Source organism: Chiloscyllium plagiosum, chromosome 12 (assembly GCF_004010195.1).
Source record: "Chiloscyllium plagiosum isolate BGI_BamShark_2017 chromosome 12, ASM401019v2, whole genome shotgun sequence".
In the NCBI taxonomy this organism is placed as follows: Eukaryota; Metazoa; Chordata; class Chondrichthyes; order Orectolobiformes; family Hemiscylliidae; genus Chiloscyllium; species Chiloscyllium plagiosum.
The window spans coordinates 42062483-42075090 of NC_057721.1; the positions used below are offsets into that span (position 1 = coordinate 42062483).

The 12608-nt window shown below is 38.3% G+C and overlaps 1 protein-coding gene across 4 annotated transcripts in view; it reads right to left on the reverse strand.

Annotated features, from left to right (window-relative positions):
• Positions 1–204: 204 nt before the first annotated feature.
• dcaf6 (ddb1 and cul4 associated factor 6) overlaps positions 205–12608 on the reverse strand; it is a 229305-nt gene continuing 216901 nt past the window's right edge. For all 4 annotated transcript variants that reach the window (XM_043700880.1, XM_043700878.1, XM_043700883.1 and 1 more), the window contains 3 exons: positions 6093–6181; positions 3187–3292; positions 205–672 (listed from right to left, as the gene is read on the reverse strand). In XM_043700880.1, coding sequence (XP_043556815.1) covers positions 614–672; positions 3187–3292; positions 6093–6181 — 254 coding nt within the window. In that variant the 3' untranslated portion in view covers positions 205–613. The remainder of the gene's footprint in view (positions 673–3186; positions 3293–6092; positions 6182–12608) is intronic.

The following is a 12608-nucleotide window of genomic DNA, read 5'->3' on the forward strand; positions in this document are numbered from 1 at the left end:
CGTGATTTAATAAAATTAACTAAGCTTTGAAAGCTATATATTACAGTGGTTTTATCAATCTTTGCTTAATAATAAAACAGATATTCTCTGTTCTTCTCAAAAATAGCTCTCACTGATGATGTTACCTAGTATGGTGATGAAACGTCTGAAAACAGACCTTCAAGCTCAGCGAGCTAACTTACATATTTAATAAAAAGAGATTTATTTTCAAACAACCAAAAGTTTTAATTAATTTTTCCCCTCAGTGTACATGCATAACAGCAGATTTCAGAAAGGTTTCATCTTGACCCTCCTTTTCTAGTGTTTGGTAAATCTCTATGCTCATATCACTGATCCAAGCACATATGTTTGCACACTAGAGAATATATTGCACTTGAAACCTCCAAGCATCTCATCCATGAAACATAATAATTAAAAGGAACTTGCTTATTCTTTCCCACCTTCCTCATACCAATTCATGCACACATTTTGCACCAAGAAATTTTTATATTAAAGTATTTTTTCCAGAAAAAAAAGGAACTAAAATAACACTAAGGCTTTGTAGGGAAAATATACTGGATTTTGTGTTATACAAATTTCTTGATGCTTTTTGTTCTTGAAGCCAGACAAATAATTATTCATCATCCTCATTCTCTTGACCAGAGCCTTCGGATCGGTCGCCTTCCAATCGATCTGTGCAACAGATGGTATGATAGATTAACAATACAATGTTTTAAACCTCCATCAGAATTGAAGATTTATATTTTCTTATACTCATTCAATGTACTTCAAAAAGCAATGTTTACAGAACTGGCATGGATCTATTTAGTTTCAAAAAAATGCTGTGTAAGAGCACTTCCATTTTGATCATTTTGTTGCTTGTGGAACCACCATCTTGAACAGACTTTCATATTTGAAGCTACTTCAATAAGTTAGCTCTTCTGCAAATTGTCAGAAAATGAATACAAGGAAGTAAAACTTTTAATTTTGGGTACCTCTAATTAAAAGGGAGGCCAGGTTAAAACAAACAAGTAAATTAATGAAACTACTTTAGAGCATACCACAACGTGACTTCTTATAGAAGTAAATGTCAGGTTAGCACATAGGAACATTCTGAGTGGTGTACTAGGTTGAAAATGCCCATAACTACTTCCTTTCCACGCCCCAAATCTATGTACCATTCAATGACAAGGCTAAGCAATATCTCAATTACATTTTTAATTGTTAGCAAATGTACCAGAGCAGCTTTATTCCCCTCACAGTACAACCAAAATATTCAAAGCCCCAGTTTCAAGATAATATAGCTCTGTCCTGGGACCCTGAAGATGTGAATTCTAATGAAAAAAGTGAAAAATATGTGAATGATATGAGCAAATGAGCTGATCGCCCAAAAGACTGCTTCAAGGCCCCATTTTCCACTTACTGTAATGTGACTTTATCTGCACAATTACATAGGACATACAGCATAGAAACAGTCCATGCAGCCCAACCGGTCCACGGCAGCATTTATGTTCCACTCGATGGAAAATATTATGAAGCCATTTATGCTGTCTAAATTTTCAGATATTGAAAGAAAATATATCAAACCATGCAACTTAGGCACTTCAAACTACAAACTTGAATTTTTTGGATGTAAACATTCAGTGGAAAGTCAATATAGTACTTTATTTGTTATAGTAGAACATCTACTTTACAACTCCTCAGATACAAAACCAAAAGATAAGAAACTTCACTAACTCATCATCAAACTTGTACCAGTATCGATAGCATGAAGTAGTACTCTGACCACTGAGTGGCACAATGACACAGGCAGTCAGGAAGAGCCATCAGAAAACTGCTCTTTGCTTCAGTAAAGGAATTGTCAGTGAAATTTGATTGGTAGAGGAATCACACCAAAGCAGCAGATTAATGTTGAGGCAATCCCTGAAAAATGATAATCAGTTGACTAACGTGATGGACCTGGCTGTTTCTGACCATTAAGGATGGTGATTACAACTGAATAATTAACCTCTGCAACATCCTATCATAAGCCTGGAGTCAATGAACAACTAGTCAGAACATCCACATAACAAATGATAACTTGACCCTTATGCAATTTTCGGTCATACAACAAGCCTAAGTCAGATAAAATTTTGAACATTAAATTGTGAGTGGCTAGCAAAGTGCATCCATATAGATGGTGAGAATCTGGAGTGTTACTCTCCTGGAAATTAACAGTTACAAGTGTAGTAATGCAATGTGTGTGACCAGTACATGTGTTAATGAAAAATAAAGAAAATTCAAATCATGTTCCCAGGCTTAATTAACTTCTGCTTTTGCCATAAATTTTATGTCTTACGATCTTATACTCCACAGCCAGCTAATGAAGGAGCAGCACTCTGAAAGCTAGTGCTTCCAAATAAACCTGTTCGACTATACCTGGTGTTGTGTGATCTTTAACTTAATTAACTTCATGTAGTTAAGTACAAATTAAGGAAGCCAAATAGAGAAACATATTTAGAGCACTATTTTATTTACTTCAAAGAACGTTGTGACTTAATCTCTCAACTTCCATCTTTAATAACTTTGAATCATTTTCTTTAACCATGGCTTTTAAATTTTCTCTTCTTCAAAAACTTGTAACATTTTTGTATCTTTAGATGCTAAGGTAAGACAAATTAACCCCACAATTACTCTAAAGCACCAACAAAGGGTTTTGGTTACCTAGCTGGAGAGATATTTAAGCATTATGGTAAAGGCACGCTGAACTTTCCAGGTAAAGCCAGTCAAATTAGTTCAATTCACCATTTACAATATAATCATGTGCAAACATTGACTGAGCCTGGAATTCAGATTCGGGTCCCCAGTTAAAATCTTTCTTAATGCCCTCAATTCATGGAACATCTACAATATTATGACTTCATTTAAAGCATATTTCATGTCAAGGATTCCATTAGAATGGTGTTATGAAGTTCCAAGGGCACATGATGGATGAACGGCGACTGCATCACTATTGTGGCATGCAACTATATAATGCCTTCTGACACAATGAATCAGATAATGCTCGCAGAGGCTATTGACACCAAAATCAACCTACTACTAAGTTGGTTTAATTTATATAAGCTCCAGTTTTTAGGCTAAGGCAGCATTTCTTAACTAAGTTTTGGAGCAAAACTCATTTAAAAAGTACATTATTAACAGGCTGTGAAATATAGAACTCTGTCCTACCTGTTCTAATGTGATTGAGTGAAGCCAGCATTCTTAGCATGAATGATGCTGGAACCGTGATGGTGTTCCTAGTCTCCTCCAACATCAACTCATTGCGGCTTATCACCTGATATGCAAAGGAAAAATCAATGTTATTGCCATTTTGTTGTAAGATCCTATAATCATTGAGCTGGTCATTTTTGTATAAACTAGCACATAACAAACTTCCATCAATACAAAATAGCTTGCAATCACAAATTCTCTTACACTACAAGTGGAGTTTTTCTTTCAAGTTTATGATTTTAAACATTACAGCTTCATTCAAATTAAATGACAAAATCATCTGTAAAGATTAACTGTGGCAATGATAGCAAAACTAATAAAGAAAGCCCCATTTTTCTTCTTAAAGTAAGTCAGGAGAAATTGGCAAAACCTGCTGGAATCACAGCAAGTGAAGTTTTGTTGATAGCAAAGTTGAAGGGAATGAAAACCCTTGCTAGAGTGACATTTTGGGAGATTTATCAATTTTGACATGGCAACTTGTGGCAGCAATGGCTAATTTAAACACCACACTTTGAATGCATGCCAGAACAGAAAAAAGAAGGGAATGTAATGTAACTTTATGGACTGACAACATCAAGCAATCTTCCAAGTAAAAACAAAAGGTCAAATGCTACACTTCAGCCCATAACAAAACAGACTGATATCAACTCAATTAGACCTGCATGGAGCTGCAGCTTTCTTAATGAAGGGAAAACAGGTGAATGTATGCTTTTTATAAAGCCTCTATCACACAAATGGCTTAGAACTTGTTCAACACAGCACCCATTTCTCTTAAAAGAAGTCTGACAAGGCTCCACATGATGAGGAGGAAGTATGCCTATATTTGGAAGTGAACTGCCTGACAGTTTTGGTTGGGATCAACATGAAGGGTTCCTTGCCTATGCTTAAAGCATGTGTTAGGCCTCTGACCTGCATATGCAGAAGTCTAACTCTCACCAAGACTGACATATCCTGCAGCAACCAGCAACTTTACATTTGGGAACAACCTTCTTAATAATTGCTTGCATTAAAGTACCATAGTTGAGTAGAACTCTTCCTGACCCTGCATTTAAAACACCTTTTGATCACCATCACTCTTAAAAGTCTATTCCAGAGTTCCAGCCTTCTACACCAATGACTCAATTTTATTCCCAATCTTTTGAATTTGATGCTAGCAACAATAGCTTGACATTACCCAACTCTTCATAATTAGGTTTTCAAGTCACATTTGTTACATTATAATAAGGACCAAGGGCTAGCTCCCATAGAACTTCAGCCCTCCTCATTCCGCTGCAGAGATTGTACCCTGTGCCCCCACATCTCCAGGCAACTAGAAGATAGAAGTGAGATACAGCAAATTATATTAATTTTTCTTTTGCTGTGCTCTATTGTTGTGCAACAGTTCACCATTTTTTTTGAAGAATAATTGAAATGCATAGCATTTTAACCCTTTAGTTAATAGGAATCCTATGATATTCACTTGAAATGTCAGGCTTTTTCAAAGTTTTAACTGCTAACTTTGGGGATGACATGCCATGTTCTTTTTTTAAACCCCTTAGCACTAGATGTGTTCTTCAGCTGCTCGCTGCCCTGCCTCACATTCTGAAGTGGTAGGTTCCATCTAGTGGCGAAACCTGGTCAGTGCAGATGGTCTTGGCTAGCATGTACCTGTGAGAAGGAGAAAGTGAGGTCTGCATATGCTGGAGATCAGAGCTGAAAATGTGTTGCTGGAAAAGCGCAGCAGGTCAGGCAGCATCCAGGGAACAGGAGAATCGATGTTTCGGGCCTGTGAGAAAGTGAGGACTGCATATGCTGGGGATCAGAGTCGAGAGTGTAGTGCTGAAAAAGCACAGCAGGTCAGGCCATCCGATGAGCATGAGAATTGACATTTCGGGCATAAGCCCTTCATCAGGAATCGTTATGCCCGAAATGTCGATTCTCCTGCTTATCGGATGTTGCCTGACCTGCTGTACTTTTCCAGCACTAGACTCTCGACTAGCATGTACCTGTGCTGACCAATGTCTGCCACTGAATGGAGACTGGTCATTCTAAAAGTACAAAGTCAGAAGTCACATGATACCAGGTTGTAGTCCAATGGGTTTATTTGAAATCACAAGCGTTTGGAGCACAGCCCCTTATCAGGTGTAGTGAGAGAGAAGCGCACAAAGACACAGGATTTATAGGCTGAGAGATCAAGGGCAGAGAGATCAAAAGATCATACAACTATTTTGAGTGGTGTGTCGAATAAGTAGTCTCTGCAAGTGATCTAGAATGTTAGACGGTATGAGTAAAATATCAACAGCTGAATAACAATCAAGGGGATGACCTAAAATGTAATTAAATGAGGCAGAGAGATAATTTTAAAAAATTAAAAATAAGGTGGAGATAAACTAAATGGCTGGAAGAATATATTAGGTTTAAGAGCTGCATGCTGAGGATCTAACCAAAGTAATAATTAGTTTGTACAGTTTTGGAATACTTAAAGAAGAATTTATCAATGTGACGGTGTAAAAACAGGATAGTAAGGAAGATTTTACAGATACAGAAGTGTGGTGGGGGTAACATGTAGCACGACATGAACCCAAGATCACAGTTGACGCCAGACAGGAATGTTCACTCCCAGTTGGGGAACACTTCAGCGGTCAAGGACATTCAGGTAAGTGTACCCAGAGTTGATCTTCAAGATACACAACACAGAATCACTGAGCAGAAACTGATAGCTAACTTCTGTGCCCATAAAGACAGGAATGTTTCATAGCTGTGAACGTATGATAATGGCCTAATTTACTTGACAGCCTGTTCTTAGAAACAGCTATACCCATTCTAAAATAGTATATATCTTAAAACTTTTATGTAATCAAACCTTACCCAAACTGATTGCATACCTCTTCTGCAAGTTTTCTGTCAAAAGTTGGTATTCCTTCTAAGGGTGTCCAGATCTTGACATCATAATCAATACCAGAAGATGCCAAAACTATGAAAACAGAAGTAATAATTATATACCAATGCAAACTCAGGCCACGAACAAAATTATGAAAATGAGTTATGGACTGGAGTTTCTTCAGTCAGCATCAGTGTGGACTTTTGTTATTGCTTTGTATTGAGTTTCTTTTATTCTTAGAGCTTAGTAGTCATATCTTTAGATATATAGATTGAAATTTGTGTTCTGTGCACATCATTGCTGCAATAGATGTTGGATAAATTCAAGTGATGTTAGGTGCAAGTAATGATGTGTTCAGAAGTGATGGAAAAAGCTCAAGCCATGAAAATACCTGGTGATTAAAAAGAATCAGTAAAGAGTGGATAACCTCAAGTAGGCTGTTAGCCTTTTAACCAGTAAAAAGGCTATACTTTTTTTGATTTGATTTATTATTGTCACATGTACAAAGATATAGTGAAAAGTATTGTTTTGTGTGCTAACCAGACTTATCAAACTTTACCTAAGTACACCAGGGTAATCAAACAGAATGCAGAATATAGTGTTACAACTACAGAAAAAGATCAACTCTCATATTAGAGGTCCATTCATAAGTCTGACAACAGTGAGAAAGAAGCTGTTCTTAAATCTGTTACTAAGTGTTTTCAAACCTTTGTATCTCCTGCCCAACGGAAGAGGGTGGAAGAGAATAACCAGGGTGGGAGGGGTCTTTGATTATGTTGGCTGCTGTCTCGAGGCAGCAGGAAGCATAGATGGAGTCAATGGAAGGAAAGTTATTTTCATGATAGACTGGACCTGCATGCACAACTGTTTGTAATTTCTTGCCATCTTGGGCACAACAGTTGTCATATCAAGCTGTGATGCATCTGGTTGGGATGATTTCTATGTTTTTTTTACTCATTCATGGAACGAGGGCATCACTGGCTGGGTCAGCATTTATTGCCCATTCCTAATTACCCAGAGTGCAATTAGGAAGTTAAGAGTCAACCACATTGCTGAGAGTCCGGAGTCATATGTAGGCCAGCCAAGGTAAGGTTGACAGTTTCCTTCCCTTAAGGACATTAGTGAACCAGATTGGTTTTCCGCCAATAATGGTTTCACAGTCATCATTAGATTCTTAATTCCAGACTTTTATTGAATTCAAATCCCATCATGTCATTGTGGGATTTGAACCCTGGTCGCTAGAACACTACCTGGGTCTCTGGGTCAAATTTCAGCAATAATACCACTACACCGTCACCTTCCCTAGGTGCATCCATAAAATTTGATAAGAGTCAGGTGAAAAACCTAATCAACCTGAACAGACATGATAATGGCAACCTTTTGGAGCAGGTGGGATTTGAACATAACCCTTCTAAATCAGAGGTAGGACAAGTACCATTCAGCTGCAAGAGCCTTATAAACTTGTTCTGCCTTACCAAGTAGCTTTGAAATGCGTACAAGGGCATATTAATACCATTAAGTGGCTACTGTTGATAAATAAATTGCAGGGCAGCACCAGATCAATGTATAACCTTTGTTTTGAGCTTTGTGAAGGATTCCACAAAGTTAACAAGGAAGCCTGAATCTGGTAGCCTCTGAATGACAATGACATAAACCAAGTTTAAAGTATTACTGTGGATAAGTTGTTTGGTAATTACTGAAAAATCAGATAATTAGAGAGGGTTTTTTTTTAAAACCAAATATGGCACAGTGCTACTCTGGGAAGAGTGTTTAAAAATGGAACTGTAAAGCTTATTACACATCATCACCAAGACGACTGTAGACAGGTCTTTAATCACAAACCGAAGGTAAAGGCCAATGTTTCAAAATGAATAACTGCTGATAACTGCCCTTTGGTAATTATTATGATTTTGTCCTTTTTGTGGAAAATTGAATGAGTTCTGTGAAGCTTGTGAAAATGCTTTTGCACCTGTGCAGCTTCGTAGCTATGGAGAGCTTTTAGAATCACTACAGAATCCCTACAGTGTGGAAACAGGCTCTTCGGCCCAACAGGTCCACACTAACCTGCTGAAGAATATCCCACCAAAACCTATTCCCCTACCCTTTTACTCTATACTTACTCCTAACTGACACATCCCTGGACACTATGGGGAATTTAACATGGCCAATTCACCAAACCTGCACACATCTTTGGATTGTGGGAGGAAACCGGAGTATCTGGAGGAAACCCACACAAACCTCGGGGAGAATGTGCAAACTCCACACAGACAATCACCTGAGGTTGGAATGGAACCCAGGTCCGTGGTGTTGTGAGGCTGCAGTGCTAACCACTGAGTCACCATGCCTAAATTAGCTCTCCCAATTTAATCTCCAATTGTCTGTAGTTTTATAAGTAAACCAAAGCAAAAGCAAATTTGATGGGAAGAATTGTTTAATGTTGAAAAGTTTCAGGGCATTTAAGGGAAGGGTTTGCTTGTAAATGGTAATACATTATCAGTTCAACAAACCAATGACAATCAAAATAGCCCTTATTGATAACAGTTTATTGTTTTATGCAGATTTTTAAAAAAACATTACTCAGACATGGGCATGACTGGCCAGCTAGCAGTTATTGCCCATTCCTAGTTGTCCTTGAGAAGGTGGTGATGAGCTATCTCCTTGAACTGCTGCACTCCATGTGCTGTATTGTAGGGAATTGCTATTGGGGGAGAATTCCAGGATTTTGACAGGATGACAGTGAAGGTACGGCAATATATTTCCAAGTCAGGATATAGTGTGGCTTGGAGCAGAACTTGCAAGTGGTGATGTTCCGATGTACCTGCTGCCCTAGTCCTTCAAGATGGAAGTAGGTTTGGAAAAACCGTCTAAAGATCCTTGGTGAATTTCTGCAGTGCATCTTGCAGATAGTATACACTGCTGTTTCTGAGTGTCAGTGGTGAAGGGAGTGGTGCTTGTGGATATGGTGTCAGTCAGGCCGACTGCTTTGTCCTGGATGGTGTCAAGTTTTTTTCAGTATTGTTGCATCTGCACTCAGTCAGGCAAGTGGTATTCATCAATGTTCTGACCTGTCCTTGTAGATGATGGACATGCTTTGGAAAGTCAAGAGGTGAAATACTCGCTGCAGTATTCCGAGCCTCTGACCTGCACTTATATCCATTGTATTTATATGCAAGTTGAGTTCAGTTTCTGGTTAATGATAACCCCCAGGACGTTGACAGCGGAAGCTCCAGTGATGGTAATGCCATTGAATGTCAAGGGTTGGTGATTAGATCATCACTTATTGGGGATGGTCATTGCCCAGCATTTATGTGGTCTGAATGTCACTTGCCACTTTTCACCCAAGCTGGATGTTGTCTAGATCTAGTTGCATTTAAACATGGATTGCTGAAGAGTCATAAATACTGAATCTGACCAACTATGTGAATTCCTTAGTCCATGTTCATAAACAAGTATACAGGCCTTCAAAAGAACAACCAATTTACTCACTTCATGATGACTCCCAGGATCAGATATGTCAGTTCAATAACAAAGGCTCCCTAAGTCATCAATGAAATGCAACACTCCCTCGTGAACTGTGCCTTCTATATCGAAATTAAATGTAACATGCCTCTAACAGTTCCTTTCATTTTTATACTGCCTTTAATACAGAAAAACATCCAAAAAGTTTACTTAGTAACAGATCTAGTCATCCATTATAAATAAGGAAATTCTACAATATTTAATATATTTACATAAATACAAAAATATCCCACAAATTCAAAGACAGATCCCAAGGCCAACACTTTTGACCCTGAAGCATGTCCAGCTTCTTTCAGATTGCCCTGGAAGGAGAAGGCATCTCAAAATTAGAACAATTGACAAAACATGCTGTCTTGTGCTGCCACTTTGTAGTAAACACGAGTGGTATTCTCCAGTAACAGGTTGCTGCCATGAAGCCAAAAAGACATTCTGCTACCACACAAGTAGGGGTTTCAGTGACTATGTGGACAGTTAAATCAATTTAACTGACTGCAGTCAGGCAATATGATAACCAATTGTGCCTCACTTTAGGAGAACGTGAGGACTGTAGATGCTGGAGATCAGAATCGAGCGTGTGGTGCTGAAAAAGCACAACACGTCAGACAGCATCCGAGGAGCTGGAGAACCAATGTTTTGGGCCTAAGTTCTTCATCAGGAATGCCTCATTTTAGCAATGTTAATGTCTGTACTACCAAGAAATTACTTAAATGCCAAACTAGAAAACTATCAAAAGCCCAACAGTTTTAGGGTAGCTAAGCCTCATGTAGCCAGGCCTCTACTGTCAGAAGACAACACATCAGACTACGAATATTTCAGAGGGATATGTTAGCAATAAATCAATATATACCTGTCAATAACACTAAATAATTTCTATTTGCATATTTTTGTATGGAAAACAGTCAGTACCTGAACAGATTATCTCTATAATTAACCTATACAAGTTGTACTTTTTACTCCATACTTGCTTTCCAGAAACATAATGATATAGCAGACAGAAGAACAATTACATCTCCAGTTTCTCTCGCTCTCCAAATCATCAAGTTCCCTTTTGTCCAAAATGTTCTAGTACCGTTCAGATTCTCCTCTCTTTCCTCATTAGTCTCAGAAAAATTTCCCACAACTTGGGGCCAGAGAAACTAGAGTGCTCACTAGCCATAGACTTCTGCTACTCAAAATAGCCCTGCCTTATTACTGTCTACTGTGCTAACGATAATACCACCTGTATTTATATTGTAACTTTTGATGGAAATAACAATGAAGAAATTAATACCATTCTGCACAAGGAAATATCAGGCTAGATGATTAAACATTTGGTCAAAGAGGTACATTTTAAGAAGTGCTTTAAGGCAGGAAGGACAACTTTCAAAATAAAGTCTAACTGAAAAAAATAAAGCTTTTTGAAATTTGTGATCTAGCTTTTTTTCAAATATTTATAAGAACACTTTGTAGATAGAGAAACTGAAGGAAAACATTGTAGCAACTGGAAACAACAAATGGTGGAGTTCAGTGAATCAGACAGCATCCATGGAGAGACAGCAAGCTGCCATTTCAAATCATCTACACTCGAAATGTTAGCTTGCTCTCTCTCCATGAATGCCGTCTACCCGCTGTGATCTCCAGCATTTGTTCCTTTCAGTACAGTTTCCAGCATCTGCAGTAATTTGCTCCTACATCAATGAATGAAACATCAATTCATTATGGGAAGCTGCGTACAATCAAAAAGACCTTTTGACTTATCTGACTTAATGAAGTATAATACAGAAATCTCAACAGAGCTGTTACATAATAAATATACATAAAAGTAGTGAATCAAATATCACAATAAGTGTGCACCATATTTTATAGAAACAAAACTTATGTAGCACCTTTAAAACAATAAAACATCTCAAGGTGCTTCACAAGAGTTTTATCAAACAAAATATGACGCTGAACCACATAAGGAGATCAGAGGACCAAAGACTAAAGGCTTGGTAAAAGAGAGATGTTTAAGGAATGTCTTTAAGAATGAAAGTGAGATAAAGGGGTGGAGGGTTGTACAGAGGGAATTCCAGAGCTTGGGGCCTAGCCAACTGAAGATATGGTAACTAATTATTGAGTAATTATAGTCAGGAATGCATAAAAGTGCAGAGTTAGAAAAGTGCAAGTGTTTCCAATGCTTCAGAGGCTGGAACAGATTATAGGGACATGGAAGAAAAGACCATGGTGGGAACTGAAAACAAGGATAAGAATTTGAAAATCATAAGTTGCTTGACCAGAAGACAGTATAAATTGTCAAGCATAGCAGTTTAGGCAGCATCCGAGGAGCAGTAAAATCAACATTTCGGGCAAAGGCCTTTCATCAGGAACAGGATTGGAATAGTCAAATCAAGAGATGAATGGACGGTTCAGCAGCAGATACTGAATCAGGGCAAAGTTGCGTGACATTAGAGAGGTGAAAATAAGGTAGTTTTAGTGATGACGCAAATATGTAGCCAGAAACTCGCTGTCAAATATGGCAGCAAGGCTGAAACAGATTGGCTTAATTCCAGACTGTTGCCAAGGACAGGGATGAAGTTGGTGGATACAGAATTTGGAGTAATGACTGAGCAGAAGGCTTCAGTTTTCTCAATATTTAATTGGAGGAAATTTGTGCTTACTCAATATTGCATGTCAGATAATTTAACAAAAGAAGTGAAGGCATCAAGAAAAGTGATGGTGAGGCAGAGGTGGACATCAAGAGTGCACACATCAAAACTAATTCCACATTTGCAGATTATGTCCCTGAGGAACCGTTGTCAGCTGACCTACACTGATGGTGGACATGCAGTAAATTGGATCTGTTGGGAATGGGTAACTTCACATCGTACATGTTTGCTGATGACTAAAGAGACCAATCTACAAGATGAAGGTCCTGCCACTACAGCCGCGGTGTCAGTGTCATTAGACTGCTGTAATTGTTGTTAAAGTAGATGACAAATAGGAGGGAGACACCATTGGTACCAGGGCAGATGTAGGAAGAGGA